This window comes from Megalobrama amblycephala, linkage group LG4 (genome assembly GCF_018812025.1).
Source record: "Megalobrama amblycephala isolate DHTTF-2021 linkage group LG4, ASM1881202v1, whole genome shotgun sequence".
Taxonomy (NCBI): domain Eukaryota; kingdom Metazoa; phylum Chordata; class Actinopteri; order Cypriniformes; family Xenocyprididae; genus Megalobrama; species Megalobrama amblycephala.
In genome coordinates this window covers 29,623,800-29,640,171 of record NC_063047.1, presented here as the reverse complement: position 1 = coordinate 29,640,171, position 16,372 = coordinate 29,623,800, and the positions used below count along the sequence as shown (strand labels likewise).

General features: G+C 35.1%; 1 protein-coding gene across 4 annotated transcripts; it reads right to left on the bottom strand.

Moving 5' to 3' along the window:
* Positions 1 to 15,150, bottom strand: slc2a11b (solute carrier family 2 member 11b). Of its 4 annotated transcripts, none has more exons than XM_048188802.1 (12): positions 15,030 to 15,150; positions 13,319 to 13,417; positions 9,691 to 9,851; positions 9,458 to 9,582; positions 8,495 to 8,624; positions 7,614 to 7,762; positions 5,094 to 5,281; positions 3,100 to 3,210; positions 2,755 to 2,856; positions 2,015 to 2,090; positions 999 to 1,126; positions 1 to 711 (listed from the first exon to the last, which is right to left on the bottom strand). In XM_048188802.1, the coding sequence occupies exons 1-12, from the start codon at positions 15,081 to 15,083 to the stop codon at positions 523 to 525; spliced, it is 1,512 nt and encodes a 503-aa protein (XP_048044759.1). In that variant the 5' UTR covers positions 15,084 to 15,150; the 3' UTR covers positions 1 to 522. The 4 variants fall into 4 exon arrangements, with proteins under 4 accessions (XP_048044759.1, XP_048044758.1, XP_048044760.1 ...); XM_048188801.1 differs by lacking the exon at positions 15,030 to 15,150 and adding an exon at positions 14,594 to 14,760; XM_048188803.1 differs by lacking the exons at positions 13,319 to 13,417; positions 15,030 to 15,150 and adding exons at positions 9,970 to 10,003; positions 10,817 to 11,050.
* Between the last annotated feature and the right edge of the window lie 1,222 nt (positions 15,151 to 16,372).

The following is a 16,372-nucleotide window of genomic DNA, read 5'->3' as shown; positions in this document are numbered from 1 at the left end:
TGTTGTGCAAAAGTTTCCTTTATTGACTATTTTTGTTGACATTAAAACAATTTCAAGCATGATTCATGCAGTGATTTCATGAAATGTATGTAAGGTCATAATATGGATCCATTTTACAGAATTAGAGATGAAAAGTAATTACAGAAACCTGTATCATACAAGTACACTGATTCTAAATAGCACTTAAGTATCACTGCATAGAGTTTTAACCATATCCATTTCTTTAAAACACCCAAAATGTAATACTATTGAAAGTCCCTCATCATGTGACTCTCCTTGATATAAAAGACAGTATTCATTTTGAAGGCACATGATTTAGTGCAGTCTGTGTGTGAATAACTGATCACACACTTACAAATTACTATATATTTAGTACAGCATTATAAGTGTCTTTATTTCAGATATTTGCTGGTCTTACATTTCCATGTATTTTTGGTACATTTTTTAATGTATTTAAATACACTGACTTTATAACGCCCTTTCAAATATTAAAATACTGTGCGTTGTGAATGTTTTTGTGTTTTACATTGGTGTGGACAGTAGAGGGCCATCAGGACCACTGACAGCATTGATCTTCTTTCTAGAGCGAAACTCACTCTGAATCTCCAGAAATGTCTTGTTCTTGGTCTCAGGAACCACAAAGAAGATGTACGTGGCCACCAAGCAACAGATAACCAGGAAAACAAGGAAGCAGTACTGCTGTAGGCCATTCTGGGAGAGAGAAAAATTGAACACTGTTAAAAACAAACCCTTTTTAAAAACCGTCATTTGTAAGTAATTAACTCTCATAATTTTACAACATATGCATGGTGTATGGTCCAGATGAATAGTTGCTTTGTGAAATTCTGAATAATACAAATTTGGGTAACACCTTTTTAGTACATAATACACAGTGTAGTGTTTGCATAAACGTGCCCCACTTATCCAGCCCTGTGTTAGAAAGAAAGACCAACCATATGCACTTCTCTAAAAAGAGGAAAAAAGGCATATGTATATACCACAATAAATGGGAAGATCATGCCGATGAAGAAGAAAGAGATCCAGTTGATAGAGCCACCAATCATGTATGCAGCAGGCCGATCGGTTTGGGTAAACAGCTCCGTTGTTAAAATGTTTGTCACACCACCTACAGCACAAAACATATTGATATAACTGATCAAACTAGTGTGTGTTTACACCAGTGTGTGCCAATGCACCATAATACAACAATAGTGTAGATAGAATACAGATGAGTTTGTATTAAAGGTAGGGCAATTTTTCTCATAAACACTTTGTTATTCCGGTTAAAACTTTCTTCACATATTAAAACATGTACATATTCTTCCACTTCAAGTAATTTAACGTACTTGAAGTACTTTACAGAATCTGCTCTGACTGTGCGTTCATGTGTTTTGGAGGAGGCGTGGCTTTGGACAGTTCTGAAAGGATTAGTTCACTTAAAAATTAAAATTCTGTCATTAATTATTCACCCTCATGTTGTTCCACACCCGCAAGACCTTCGTTCATCTTCAGAACACAAATTAAGATATTTTTGATAAAATACGATGGGTCAGTGAGGCCTTCATTGCCAGCAAGATAATTAACACTTTCAGATGCCCAGAAAGCTACTAAAGACATATGTAAAACAGTTCATGTGACTACAGTGGTTCAACATTAATGTTATGAAGCGACGAAAATACTTTTTGTACGCCAAAAAACTCAAAATAATGACTTTATTCAACAATATCTAGTGATGGCCGATTCGAAAACACTGCTTCATGAAGCTTTACGAATCTTTTGTTTTGGTGCGTGTATCAAACTGCCAAAGTCACGCCTTCCAGTGGTGAACCATTGAAATTTTGAAACACTTATGAAGAAACGAAGCCTTGTTTATTGAAATCATGTGACTTTCAGAGCTAGCTTGCTATTCCTAGCCTCTATGAAATTGCCTACTCTACCTTTAATGTTAAAAAATGAATAAGTTATATGTAATTTTCTGTCTTTGCTTTCTTTCTTTTTTTATCAATTCATTCACCTGGTCCAAGGCCAAAACTGAGGATGAAGGCAAAAACACAGACCATACTAAGGTAGGGAACCCAAGGGCTGGACTCCTATGAGGGAGAAACAACAAACAAACGTCAATAAAAGGCTTTTGACAATATGTATTGCAAAACGCTCTACACAAATAAACTTGAATTGAATTGAAAACATTAAATTAAATTCAAGTAATTGAAACAAATATTAAGATCAGAAACTTTATGCCATTTTTCAACATAACCTCATATAGTATGACTCTAGTTTACTGAGACATGATACAAATAAAGATTCTTCATTGGCATTGATGGTTCCATGAAGAACCTTGAACATCCATGGAACCATTCCATTCCAGAAGGGTTCCTTAGTGGAAAAAGTTTCTTTAGATTATTAAAATGTTCTTCACACAAATAAAAAAAAGTATTTTAGAACTTATTTTTATTTAATTAAATATTGACACAGTGCACAAAATAAATATATTGAGAAAAACAGCAAATATATTGAACTTTATTTTACAGTCCTGTTTCCCATGTACATACGTACTTATTATAGTAATTACAATATAATTAGATACTAACCCTTAACCTACCCCTAAACCTACCTTAATTAATGTAGTTACCTTATATTACCCAGTGCTTTCTTAGGCAAGTACACCATAAGTGCACATACTGTACAATAAAGTGCAACCAATATACAGTATATTTATAGTAACTTCTTATAAAGTATCAGGGCACTATTAACCTGAAAAGTCAGTGCAATGGTGAAACAGACACAACACAGGCTCATGAGAGAGTATCCACCGATAATCAGAGCTCTTCTTCCCAAAGACTCGATCAGAAGACCCTGAAATACACACACACACACACACACACACACACACACACACAACGCCTGTGTTTAAAACACCTTTCAGAAAGTGGTTCATATATAGTGAAATCTCCATACAACTAATTCCAAAGGCTGAAGCACAATTTGTCAGATCAGCATTATGTGATTTGTGGGACATGTCTCTGGATGAACAGGAATATGCCAAAAATGCTTTCTGAGATTAAAGACTTTGCGCTGGTGTACAAATCCCAGACTTACACACGTCAGTGCAGTGATGCACTCACAAGCTCCGGTTCCCACTGTAGCGTACGGAATCTTGTCAGCTGGAATCCCGGCCTGGGTGAACACGTAGTCTGCATAGAAATAAATCTGATGGGAGAGAAATCTCTATCAACTGGGGTCACATGGACACATATTGATGTACATTAGATCTAAAATTGAAATCCAGTCATTTTCAATAGGGATCCACACCATCGTCCCCACACAGATTACACATGTTGGTTGGTTACATGAATTTGAATTTTTTTTTTAAAGTGATTTCTGTCTGAGTAGTGCACTCAAGTCCCCCTGGGAAGTTCGTATTTACAAGTTGGGAAGTGAAGTTTGCGACGTCAGGTGCAAGTCACTTTCATCAGAGTAAGATGCAGTGTACCTTCTCTATATAACTGCACTAAAATACACTTCTAGAAAATGAAGAACATAGAATGTGCATCAGGTGCACATTAATTAATTTATGAAGCCACTAAACTTTATTGTTCCACTCTAAAACAGATTGTAATCATACCGTGTGGAAATGCAACTGGAACCGTTTGTCCAATGGTGGAAAAGCACTGCAATTAAGGTAAATTAAATCTAATTTAAAGGATTCAGAATTTAAATTTCCTGATAATTTACTTACCCCCATGTCATCCAAGATGTCTACGTAATTCTTACTTCAGTCAAAAAGAAATTAAGGATTTTGAGGAAAAAATTTCTGAATTTTTCAACAGGGTACAACAGGTTGAAGGTCCAAATGTCAGTTTCAGTGCAGCTTCAAAGAGCTCTACACGATCCCAGATGAGGAATAAAGGTCTTGTTTAGCGAAACGATCAGTCATTTTATAAAAAAAATAAAATATTGTATACTTTTTAACCACAATGTTCGTCTTACACTAGCTCTGCGATGTGCCACACATTTTGTAATAAAGTATCATTGGAAAGGTCACAAATGACCTAGGCGGATCCACAGTACAGATCCAGTTTCTACAAAGTGAACGAGCAAAGACTAAGTCAAACGCCCTTTACAAAAAAAAGGTAAAACAACAATGTCAAATGATTTTGAAGTTGGAGAAGAAAATGAGAAGGAGTTTTTTGCCCTACCACAGTACTTCTGCCTACGTCACGTGTGACCTTTCCAACGTGGTTAAAAAAGTGTATATTGTGGTTTGTGGTTAAAAAGTATATAATTTTTTTTTTTTTTTTTTTTTTTTTGGAAATGACCGATCATTTCATTAGATAAGACCTTATTCCTCGGCTGGGATCACATAGAGCCCTTTGAAGCTGCATTGAAACTGCAATCTGGACCTTCAAACCATTGAACCCTGTTGAAGTCCACTATATAAACTGTGTTGATTATGTCATGATGAAGAGCGTTATGGGATGATTTATGCATTCAAGTTTATCTGTAAGTTTAAGAATGTTTGTTATATTGTCTGTCTACTTTTAAAAGGTCACATAAACAACATACATTTTCATGAAGATCAAGTCCATTTTGAACAGCATCTATTTTTTATAAGTGAAACCTAACAAACATTTTTCTGAAACGTGGGTTTGTGCTATCGCTTGGTTTGATGTTTTATCTAATGCACTGACATTCATATATTTACTTTTTAGAAGTGCTTTAATAAGTGTTTAAATAATATTAGGCCTACTGGACATGGTTCAGAATTGGCTTTGGTTCAGAATTGACTGTCTCACATGACATTCCAGAAAAGCTTTTAAGTATGTGTGAAAAATCACTTTCATGCCCATTATATGAGCTAAGGTAAATGTCACAGCCTCAGAGATGAAATCTGGACGATTTCATGTTTTTTTCCCCCATTTTATAATCATTTGCCTTGAGAAGAGTTCAGGGTTTAATCCACAGCAGGCCGGTCACATGCTATTTTGGCGGGAGGGTGTGTTTTTTTGTTTTAATAGTGCACATATCAGCAGTCAAGGCTAATCATTTTATATGTCAAGCCATTAATGTGAATACACATATTGAATACACACCGCATTGATGCCATTGAGTTGCTGGGACGTGTGAATCACGAAGAGGGTCAGTAGCTGCCAGCGAAGACTGCGGTCTTTAAAAAGCTCCCAGGGCTTCTTGGGTTTAATGCCGACCGAGCTGTCCCTCTCTCTCTCTATGTCCTCCTTCTCTCCATGGTACTTATCCTGGCCATGGAACCATATTAGAGCTGAAAGAAAGTGGCAAAGGGCATAACATTCCTTTACTCACGAGATTCTCTTCTCCTCGCTTCTGTTGTTGTTTACGGCTCAACTGGTTTGATTTAGCTCCATCCAGAGAGCTCACATCCTGACATCCGTTCAAGAGTGATCATTTCAATTAGATTTTTCGCTTCAGTCTTTTAAATGTTTTCATGTTCTGGTTATACACGGCTGAGATGACAACATCATCTTCACTTCAATGGAGTCATGAGTTTAAATGTGTCTTATGACCTTAGTAGACAGCAAAACAGATAAAAACATGCAGGAAACAGATGATGTAGGCTTCTTTTTTGAACAATATTACATGCTGATTTTGTAGTTTGTTTACCTGGTTGTTGATTAACTACTTACGGAAGAGGATTATGGCCAAGCAATAATAAAAAAATAAAACCATCTCGATATTAAAGTTGTTAAATTTCGAGTAAAAACTTGTTAAATTTCGAGAAAAAAGTCGAGATAAAATGTTGAGAATAAACTCATTAAATTACGAGAAAAAAACTCGTTAAATTTCGAGAAAAAAGTCGAGATAAAATGTTGAGAATAAACTCGTTAAATTACGAGAAAAAAACTTGTTAAATTTCGAGATAAAAAAAAGGCGAGATAAAATGTTGTGAACAAAGTCATTAAATTACGAGAAAAAAGTCATTCAATTACGAGAACAAATTCGTTAAATTATGAGAAAAATTACGTTAAATTTCGAAAAAAAAGTCGAGATAAAATGTTGAGAATAAACTCGTTAAATTATGAGAAAAAAGTCGTTAAATTACGAGAACAAATTCGTTAAATTATGAGAAAAATGACGTTAAATTTCGAGAAAAAAGTCAAGATAAAATGTTGAGAATAAACTCGTTAAATTACGAGAAAAAACCTGTTAAATTTCGAGAAAAAAGTCGAGATAAAATGTTGAGAACAAAGTCATTAATTTACGAGAAAAAAGTCGTTAAATTACGAGAACAAATTCGTTAAATTATGAGGAAAATGTCGTTAAATTTTGAGAAAAAAGTCGAGATAAAATGTTGAGAATAAACTCGTTAAATTATGAGAAAAAAACTCATAAAATTTCGAGAAAAAAGTCGAGATAAAATGTTGAGAATAAACTCGTTAAATTACGAGAAAAAACCTGTTAAATTTCGAGAAAAAAGTCGAGATAAAATGTTGAGAACAAAGTCATTAAATTACGAGAAAAAAGTCGTTAAATTACGAGAACAAATTCGTTAAATTATGAGAAAAATGTTGTTAAATTTCGAGAAAAAAGTCGAGATAAAATGTTGAGAATAAACTCATTAAATTATGTGAAAAAACCCATTAAATTTCGAGAAAAAAGTCGAGATAAAATGGTGAGAATAAACTCGTTAAATTACGAGAAAAAACCTGTTAAATTTCGAGAAAAAAGTCGAGATAAAATGTTGAGAACAAAGTCATTAAATTACGAGAAAAAAGTCGTTAAATTACAAGAACAAATTCGTTAAATTATGAGAAAAATGTCGTTAAATTTTGAGAAAAAAGTCGAGATAAAATGTTGAGAATAAACTCGTTAAATTACGAGAAAAAAACTCATTAAATTTCGAGAAAAAAGTCGAGATAAAATGTTGAGAATAAACTCGTTAAATTACGAGAAAAAAAACGTTAAATTACGAGAACAAATTCGTTTCGAATTCGAATTTGTTCTCATAATTTACCGACATTTTTCTCGTAATTTAACGAGTTTATTCTTAACATTTTATCTCGACTTTTTTCTCGAAATTTAACAACTTTAATCTCGAGATGGTTTTATTTTTTATTATTGCTTGGCCCTAATCCTTTTCCGTAACTACTTTATCTATTCATTCATTTTAAAAAAATGAGGTAATGCAATCTTAATGCAATTTGTCTGAATTATCACATGAAGCATATTGGTAAAGTTTGTATGAAAATGTGCAGACATTGTACACAGATAGTTTATATTTGAATCTGATATTTTCTGCTTAAAAGGATAGTTCAACCAAAAATGAAAATGATCCCATGATTTACTCAACCTCAAGCCATCTTAGGCGTATATGACTATCTTCTTTCAGATGAACACAATCAGAGTTATATTTAAAAAATAATCCATACGGCTCCAGGGGAGAGAAAAATTCACATATTTAAAACTTTATTAACTATAATAACTAGCTTCCGGCAGATGGCCTAAGGACATATACTCTAAACTTTATCATTACCTTTAACAACAAATAAAAATGTATATTAACGGGTATATCCAACCACATCCCACAACACCTTATTGAAACATTGTGCAAACACAGTTATTAAACCAGACCGTACCCTTTTCGCAGGCAACATCATCTCCACGGTCGATGAGCAGGTAGCGAGGGCTCTCAGGGAACCAGGGCAGAATCAGCAGCTGCAGTATGGCTGGAATACAGATGGTGGACAAGAGGATGGGCCAGTACTCCTCTTTACCTAACAACTCACTGACAAACAGAGAGAGAGAGAGTCTTAAAAACTGTCACTCCATTGACAGTCTATGCATCTACCACTTTGATGCTTCAAAAAGTTCATAAAGAGATCGCAAGACTAATTCATATGAATTGAGAGGTTTAGTCCAAATTTTCTGAAGAGACACGATTGCTGATATAATTTAGGCATTTATTCACATATAAACATTCATCAACTCACACATCAGTTGTGGTAAACTGAAGCTCAAGCATATTTGCTTGATGTGCGAGAACCAACGAGGTTCATTCCCGTGTTACGCAGCACGTTTGAGCTTCCGGAAGAGGTTTGTTCTCATGAGTCAAGCAGGTTCAGCTGAGCTTCTGTTTATGTTCGCTGATCAATGTTTGTATGTGAATAAAAGCCTAAATTCAATCTGTTCATCATATAAAGCGATCGAGTCTCTTCAGAAAATTTGGACTAAACCGCTCAATTCATATTGATTAGTTTCACGATCTATTTATGAACTTTTTGAAGCTTCAAAGTGGTAGTTGTGCAGCTGTCAATGGAGGGACAGAAAAAGATTTCATCAAAAAGATCTTCTTTTGTATTCCGAAGATGACATGAGGGTGAGTAATTAATGACAGAATTTTCATTTTTGGGTGAACTAACCCTTTAAATTTTGTAAATAGAAAAAAAATCAACATATTTTAAACAAATGTTGACCTTTCTCTTATGTTTTATGTGGTGTTAATGCCTTTGTTTCTTACTTGAGGCCAATCACTTGTCCTGTTAAGATCCCCCCGGTGATGAAGATGGAAGTTCCCATGGCCATGGCTCCACGCAGAGCTCTAGGTGCGATCTCACCAATATACAGAGGTTGCACACATATTCCGATACCTGTCATTCAAATAAGATGTCAGTTATGGGATCACAAACAAATGCTCATAATGTTTTGCAACTTATTTAATTCAATAAGCTTCTCATTAATGTTTAGCAGATACATGCAAATGAGGAAAAACGCATGCAAATCACTTACAGAAATTCAAAAATGAAATGACTACATTTGAACCACTTGCATTTATTTTCGGATTGCTTTGTTTCAGGTACAGCTTTTTCACTGTTGTGGGAAAATATACTTTTGGCTTTACTGATTATTCAAAAGATGATGAAAAATATTCTGACGAAATTTTAAATTCACGAATCCAAATGTACTAATTAAAAAAAAAAAAAAAAAAAAACGATGGTTTTATGGAGTAAAGCAAGGCTGCTGTACATTGATATTAGTAACTCTCTGAATAAAAAAAAAATTAAGACTTTAAATATTTGTGAGCTTTACAAGGTATTTTGGCCTTATGCTTTTCTTTTTTATTTCTTTGTCAAAAGTTTGTGGTCAGTAATTGTTTTAAAAATTGTTTTGAAAGAAGTCTCTTATGCTTACCAAGACTTTCATTTTAAAGTCTAATTTATTCCTGTGATCAAAGCTGAATTTTCAGCATCATTACTCCAGTTTTCAGTGTCACGTGATCCTTCAGAAATCATTCTAATATGCTGATTTGCTGCTCAAGAAACATTTCTTATTATAATTGTTGAAAACAGTTGTGCTGCTTAATATTTTTGTGCAAACCATGACACTTTTTTCAGGATTCTTTGATCTTTTTCAGGATTCTAGAAAAATTAAAAGAACAGTATTTAACCTTCACTAATTTGATGTGCTTTAAACCTCGAGATACCTGCATTTACTCCTGTCAGGAAGCGTCCAATAATTAAAAGCTCAAAAGTGCTAGAAGGATAACTCAAGCCCATGAAGAAAGCAGCCAACAGAGCAAAGGTGTTGTTAAACAATAGTGTCCCTTTCCTGAAAAATAATATTGAAAAATTAATCTCAACAGGGCTGTAACATCCCTAAAAACTTCATTTGGTTGCAACCTTCAAACAAATTATATACAGTAATTTTGTCGTTCACCTTCCAAATCTAATGGCCAGAGTTCCCCCAACGGACGCTCCCACAAGTCCACCAAGAGTGAATATGGACACTATAGTGGACCAGAGGAGAGTGAGCACCTGTGTGGAGATTTCAGTGTTGTAGCGCTCTGTCCATGTCTGATTAATGAAGTTCTGTACAGACTGAGAGAAAACACACAAGCAAAGGGGATACATAAATACTGTATATTACATGAAAGGAAAGAGTGCATTTAAAGGATTAGTTCACTTTCAAATTAAAATTTCCTGAAAATTTACTCACCCCCATGTCATCCAAGATGTTTATGTCTTTCTTTCTTCAGTCGAAAAGAAATTAAGGTTTTTGATGGAAACATTCTAGGATTATTCTCCTTATAGTGGACTTCAATGGACTCCAAATGGTTTAGGGTCAAAATTACAGTTTCAGTGCAGCTTTAAAGGGCTCTATGTGATCCCAGACGAGGAATAAGAGTCTTAAATAGCGAAACAATCAGTCATTGTCTGAAAAAATTTAAAATTATATACGTTTTAACCATAAACACTCATCTTGAACTAGCTCTCTTCTTCTTCTCTATTAGAATTCCATCAGACGCTGCTAAGTGAATTACTGCCCTCCACAGGTCAAAGTTTGAACTAATTGTTATTGTATATGAGAATTTAGTTCAAACTTTGACCTGTGGAGGGCAGTAATTCACTTAGCAGCATCTACACTGCCAGAATTCTAATAAAGAAAAAGCAGAAGAATAAGAGAGCTAGTTCAAAATGAGTGTTTATGGTTAAAACATATGTAATTTAAAAAACTTTTTTAGAAAATGACCGATCGTTTCGCTAGATAAGACCCTTTTTCCTCGTCTGGGATTGCGTAAAGCCCTTTGAAGCTGCAGTGAAGCTGTAATTTTGACCTTCAACCGTTTGGGCTCCACTGATATTTGAAATTTGAGAGATATTTGAAATTGATAACCAAACACATCCTTCCCTTCACTGCTCCGCCCCCAAAATAAATAACAAAAAGGGGTATGCATTCAAGCAACGGGCTGCCGCTTGAGAGCTAGCGCAAGTATAGGTGAATCAGCTATGATTCAACAACAGCAGCATTAATTCTGTGAAACAGCAAAACCAATGTTACTCATGTATCAAGCAAAAACAAAGCAACCTCGTCGTCCGTTTTCAGGCCTTCTTGCTCTCTAACGTCTCTCCAGAGCTGGAAGGCTTTTCTAATATTAACGCGGATCCTGTAGCTCTTGATTCACCTGGCTTTTTCCTCTGGTAATATCTCAGCCATCTCTCTTTCCACTTTTTCATGAGAAATGCTATCCAAATGTCCTGTTTGTCATGATGACGTCTCAATTCTCCGCCAAAGGAAGTAGTCCCTTTTATCAATTTGTTTTCAACTGCCGTTTTTAAGACACAATAAAGTTTTAAAAAATCACAAGCGGGTTATAACTGGTGACTTTTATGTCATAGATCAAAACATGAATATATTTAGAGGCTTTGTTAACCACAGACCTTATTTCAGGCGATTTAGCAAAAAAGCATTCAAAAAAACCCATAGACTTTACAGCGACGGAACCGGAAGTCCTAAAATGCTAACTTGCTTCCGGGTTTTGCATACAAAAACATGTAATCTCTGAGGTACTCTATATGATTGTTCCATAGGCTTTTGGATTATCGCAAAAAAAAAAAAAAAAAAAAGTTCTGTGATCAACAAAGGTTTATAATACTTACACGATTTGTCCATAAAGATAATTTTCACACATGAACACAACTTTTATGAATTTTGAAGCCTAAATGCAGAATTAAAAAGCTAAAGGTAGGCTATAAGCGAACTACACTACGGTCCCACGAGTTCAACGTTACCATCAGTAAGCTTCCAGCAACACTTTCAGTTGATGTTTAATCTCCCTGACAGCCTCTATAGTCCCATTTAGCCACTTGTTAGCAACCACCTTTTTCAAGACACGTAACAGCTTAAAGGGTTAGTTCACCCAAAAATGAAAATTCTGTCATTTATTACTCACCCTCATGTCGTTCCACACCCATAAGACCTTCGTTAATCTTCGGAACACAAATTAAGATATTGTTGATGAAATCCGATGGCTCCGTGAGGCCTCCGTAGCCAGCAATGACATTTCCTCTCTCAAGATCCATAAAGGTACTAAAAACATATTTAAATCAGTTCATGTGAGTACAGTGGTTCAATATTAGTATTATAAAGCGATGAGAACATTTTTGGTGCGCCAAAATAACGACTTATTTAGTGATGGGCGATTTGAAAAAAATTGCTTCATGAAGCTTCGGAGCATAAATGAATCAGTGTAATGAATCACGATTCGGATCGCATGTCAAACTGCCAACGGCTGAAATCATGTGACTTTGGCGCTCCAAACTGCTGATTCGACACGCTGATTCATTATGCTCTGAAGCTTCATGAAGCAGTGTTTTGAAATCGGCCATCACTAAATAAGTTGTTATTTTGTTTTTATTGGTGCACCAAAAATATTCTCGTCACTTTATAATATTAATATTGAACCACTGTACTCACATGAACTGATTTAAATATGTTTTTAGTACCTTTATGGATCTTGAGAGAGGAAGTGTCCATTGCTCCCTATGGAGGCCTCACGGAGCCATCGGATTTCATCAACAATATCTTAATTTGTGTTCTGAAGATGAACAAAGGTCTTACAGGTGTGGAACGGCATGAGGGTAAGTAATAAATGACAGAATTTTCATTTTTGGGTGAACTAACCCTTTAAATAAGTCACGAGTGGGGTAATACTCATGTATTTTATGTTGTAGAATAAAATGTGAAAGTGTCTTGTTCACCACAGACCTTATTTCAGCCATTTAACCAAAATCCTTTCAAAAACCCCACTGACTTCAGGGCGATGGAACCGGAAGTGCTAAAATGCTAACTCGACTCCGCATTTTGGCCTACAAAGTGATGTCATACCTGCATCACTCTATTGCTGCTGACTACAAGTGTTCTGGTGATCGGTCTGAACCCCTTTCTTTTTTCTCCAATGCAAGGACTATGTACAAACATAGTACTTTTTTCAGCACACACACAGAACAGACATCTGGCAAATATTCACAAAAGTGTTTGTCTGGGTGTTGATTTAAATTTTTAATAGCTTTTAAATTACTTACTGTACCTTTAACTTGGATAACAGTAACATGGACAATATTTTATCAAAATATTTTCTTTCGTGTTTTACAGAAGAAAAAATGTTTTAGAAAGTCAATTACTAATCTAGGGTACTGTATGAACATTGTGAAACATGGTTAAAATTGACCCTGGGTTAATGATTAAAAAAGTGCAAAAAGCCCAAATGTGGGTTTTGGATTTAGTAGCTTACATTTTGTCACATTTTTAGCAAAAACAGTGCCAGGGACCAAAATCCATATTCACGTAATATATTAACTAACTAAAGATTTCATGTGACTTTTTAATCTGATGAGCTCCTGCAATAATACCTTATACATCAAACACATACACACTAAACCAAAGTAAAGTCTTTGACTTAACTCCACTTAATGTGTCTATAATGCATAGTTTGTCACAAACAGGCTTAAGCATAGTGAAGAATAATCAAGTAAAGACTTGATGCACAAGCTCACACATTTCTTACCTTGGTAGGTGCATTTATGATTGATATATTGTACCCATACTGAAAGGTTCCACCAATGCCAGCTGCCCAGACAGCCAGAAGAAGAGACTTACTGGGAACCTGTAGTTAACACAATACAAAAGGCAGAAGTGTTCAGATTTTGATCTAAACTTGCTGTTAACAACTAATATTTATACTGGTTAGCAGAAGATTAGAGTATTAAAGTCAGGAAAACTGCAGTAACAGCAACTGGAGAGCTTCGAAATACAAAAAAAAAAGTTTGTTTGTGTTTGTTCACAATGCATTAAATAATGTTAACAGATATGATTAGTAAATGTTGAAATGAACATTAAGATTAATAAATGCTTTAGAAGTATTGTTTATTGTTCATGTTCATGTAAACTAATATAGTTAAATAATGTTAACAAATGGAACTTAATTGCAAAGTTTTACTAAACAGTGTTGGAGGTAACGCATTACAAGTAATTTGAGTTATGTAATCAGATTACTTTTTCAATTAACTAGTAAAGTAATGCATTACTTTTTCAATTTACAACAAAATATCTAAGTTACATTTTCAAATAAGTAACGCAAGTTACTTTTTCACATTTATTGACTGACAGTTCTCCTGTCCCCATGTTGAGAGAAATAAAGTGCAGAGGCATTTTGTGGTTATTGTAGTTCTAGACTAAACGTGAACATGCATTTACTCATCTTACTTGCACAGAAACATTCAGTATTCTTCAAAATGAATAAAAACAGTCTCAGAATTTTACACAAACCTGTAATAATTAACTATATTAAATTACTCTAATATACTTTATGTATTTAATCTCACTTTATTAACCTTAACATTTGCCAAAACTAGAAATTTTTTGTTGTTATTAAAAAACAAACAATCAAGCCCAGTCCAGGTGAGAAAAAGTAACGCAAAAGTAATGTAACGCATTACTTTTCATACAAAGTAACTAAGTAATGCAATTAGTTACTTTTGGGAGTAACGCATTATTGTAAAGCATTACTTTTAAAAGTAACTTTCCCCAACACTGTTACTAAATATATGCATATTCAAAAATATATGCAAATGTAAAAAATACAACAAATATACAACAATCTAAAAAAATGAATGTATGCAAGACATAAGCATAGCAAGTACTTTCAAAACGTCACGTCTTGTCCATCACTGTTCATTTTTTTTGAATGAATAATAATATATAATTTTAATAATAATAATAAAACAATTTGTTATATGTATTTAAAAAATAATAATATTTACAAGAATAATTTTAAGCATACCTTTATTTGTTGAACTGGTTCTTTGAAGTCTTTAAGTAAAGGTTGATATTCCTTAAGCTCTCCATTGTCTTTGCCCATTTTTGAAACTCGTCCAAAATATTTTAACATTTCACTTAATATTCCAAACGTCTCTTAATCACAGATCTGAAATATGAACTCATCCTAGGACAGAACTGCTCTGGTCCATAACAGATATACTAGCAGAAATACAATCATGCTGTTGTTCAGAGCATGAACAGTGAAAACTGCATGGGTTCAGAGTTGATTCAGGATGAAATTCCCTTTAGAGCCACAGAGAAGCTCTGTAGGACGTCTTTGGGATATTTTTGTCTTTTAACACATGCATGTCTATTGCTTTTCCACACTTAGTCCTGTGGATAATGCACTGAGAGCCCTTGTGGTGGACTGTAAATTCAAAATTCGAATGAAAGCTTACCTTTCTTCTTAAAGTTGTACACTCTTCTGGCCCATTCATTTTAAGTTCATTCATTTTTAGCAACTTTAGAGTGCTAAAGAAAGGAGTTTATTCCATCATGCCTTCTAGGTCTCACTGCAAAGATTAACTTTGAAGGAGCGGCAGGTCTGTGTGCAGTCATTAGTGTAATCATAAGCTCCAGTTGACCACTGGACAAACCCCAGTTACTTGAGGCGCAAATTCAGAATTCTGCATGTAAGATGATGTGGAGTGTAAAGTTGGATTGTCCTCTAATGGTTATTTGTAATGATGACTAATGAAATACTTCATTCTAGCTGACTCTTATATGTGTGAGAGGAAACATTTATTCAACTATATCAAGCATTGAGTTGTTTGGCCTTTGATCACAAAGAGCACATTGTTGCTGTTTCAGTCAAGTGACCTGCAGAGCCCATAAGCCTCTTTCTGATTCATAGAGAACTGAACCAGTTTGGAAGGCTCTAACCATAACAGTGTCATCATATTAAGCGGGAATTTAAAGTCTATATTTGATATAAAAGCATGTTTAGTGGGTAGGCTTATGTTATATAGGTCAATAAATGATTATCTGAAATGCTTGTGACAGAAGGAAATGTTGTGTTGCCTCACCAAACTCAAATCTTCAGTAGCAGATCCTAATGCCTAACCAATTTTTAGACTCTAAACTGTTCAGTGATGTATACACACACACACACACACACACATACATTTATATATATACTGATCAGGCATAACATTATGACCACCTTCCTAATATTGTGTTGGCCCCGCTTTTGCTGCCAAAACAGCCCTGACCCGTCGAGGCATGGACTCCACTAGACCCCTGAAGGTGTGCTGTGGTATCTGGCACCAAGATGTTAGCAGCAGATCCTTTAAGTCCTGTAAGTTGCGAGGTGGAGCCTCCATGGATCAGACTTGTTTCTTCAGAACATCCCACAGATGCTCGATTGGATTGAGATCTGGGGAATTTGTAGGCCACACTTCAAACTCATTGTTGTGCTCCTCAAACCATTCCTGAACCATTTTTACTTTGTGGCAGGGCGCATTATCCTGCTGAGAGAGGCCACAGCCACCAGGGAATACTGTTTCCATGAAAGGGTGTACATGGTCTGCAACAATGCTTAGGTAGGTGGTACGTGTCAAAGTAACATCCACATGGATAGCAGGACCCAAGGTTTCCCAGCAGAACATTGCCCAAAGCATCACACTGCCTCCACCGGCTTGCCTTCTTCCTATAGTGCATCCTGGTGCCATGTGTTCCCCAGGTAAGCGACACACACGCACCCAGTGTAAAATAAAACGTGATTCATCAAACCAGTCCACCT

Excerpts from the sequence above, each read along its gene's own strand:
- slc2a11b (XM_048188801.1), bottom strand. The coding sequence starts at position 14,701 with ATGTTAAAATATTTTGGACGAGTTTCAAAAATGGGCAAAGACAATGGA. Across the intron at positions 9,583-9,690 it reads CTGGCCATTAGATTTGGAAG|GAAAGGGACACTATTGTTTA; the intron begins GTGAACGACAAA and ends ATTATTTTTCAG. Across the intron at positions 712-998 it reads TGATCTTCCCATTTATTGTG|AATGGCCTACAGCAGTACTG; the intron begins GTATATACATAT and ends TCTCTCTCCCAG.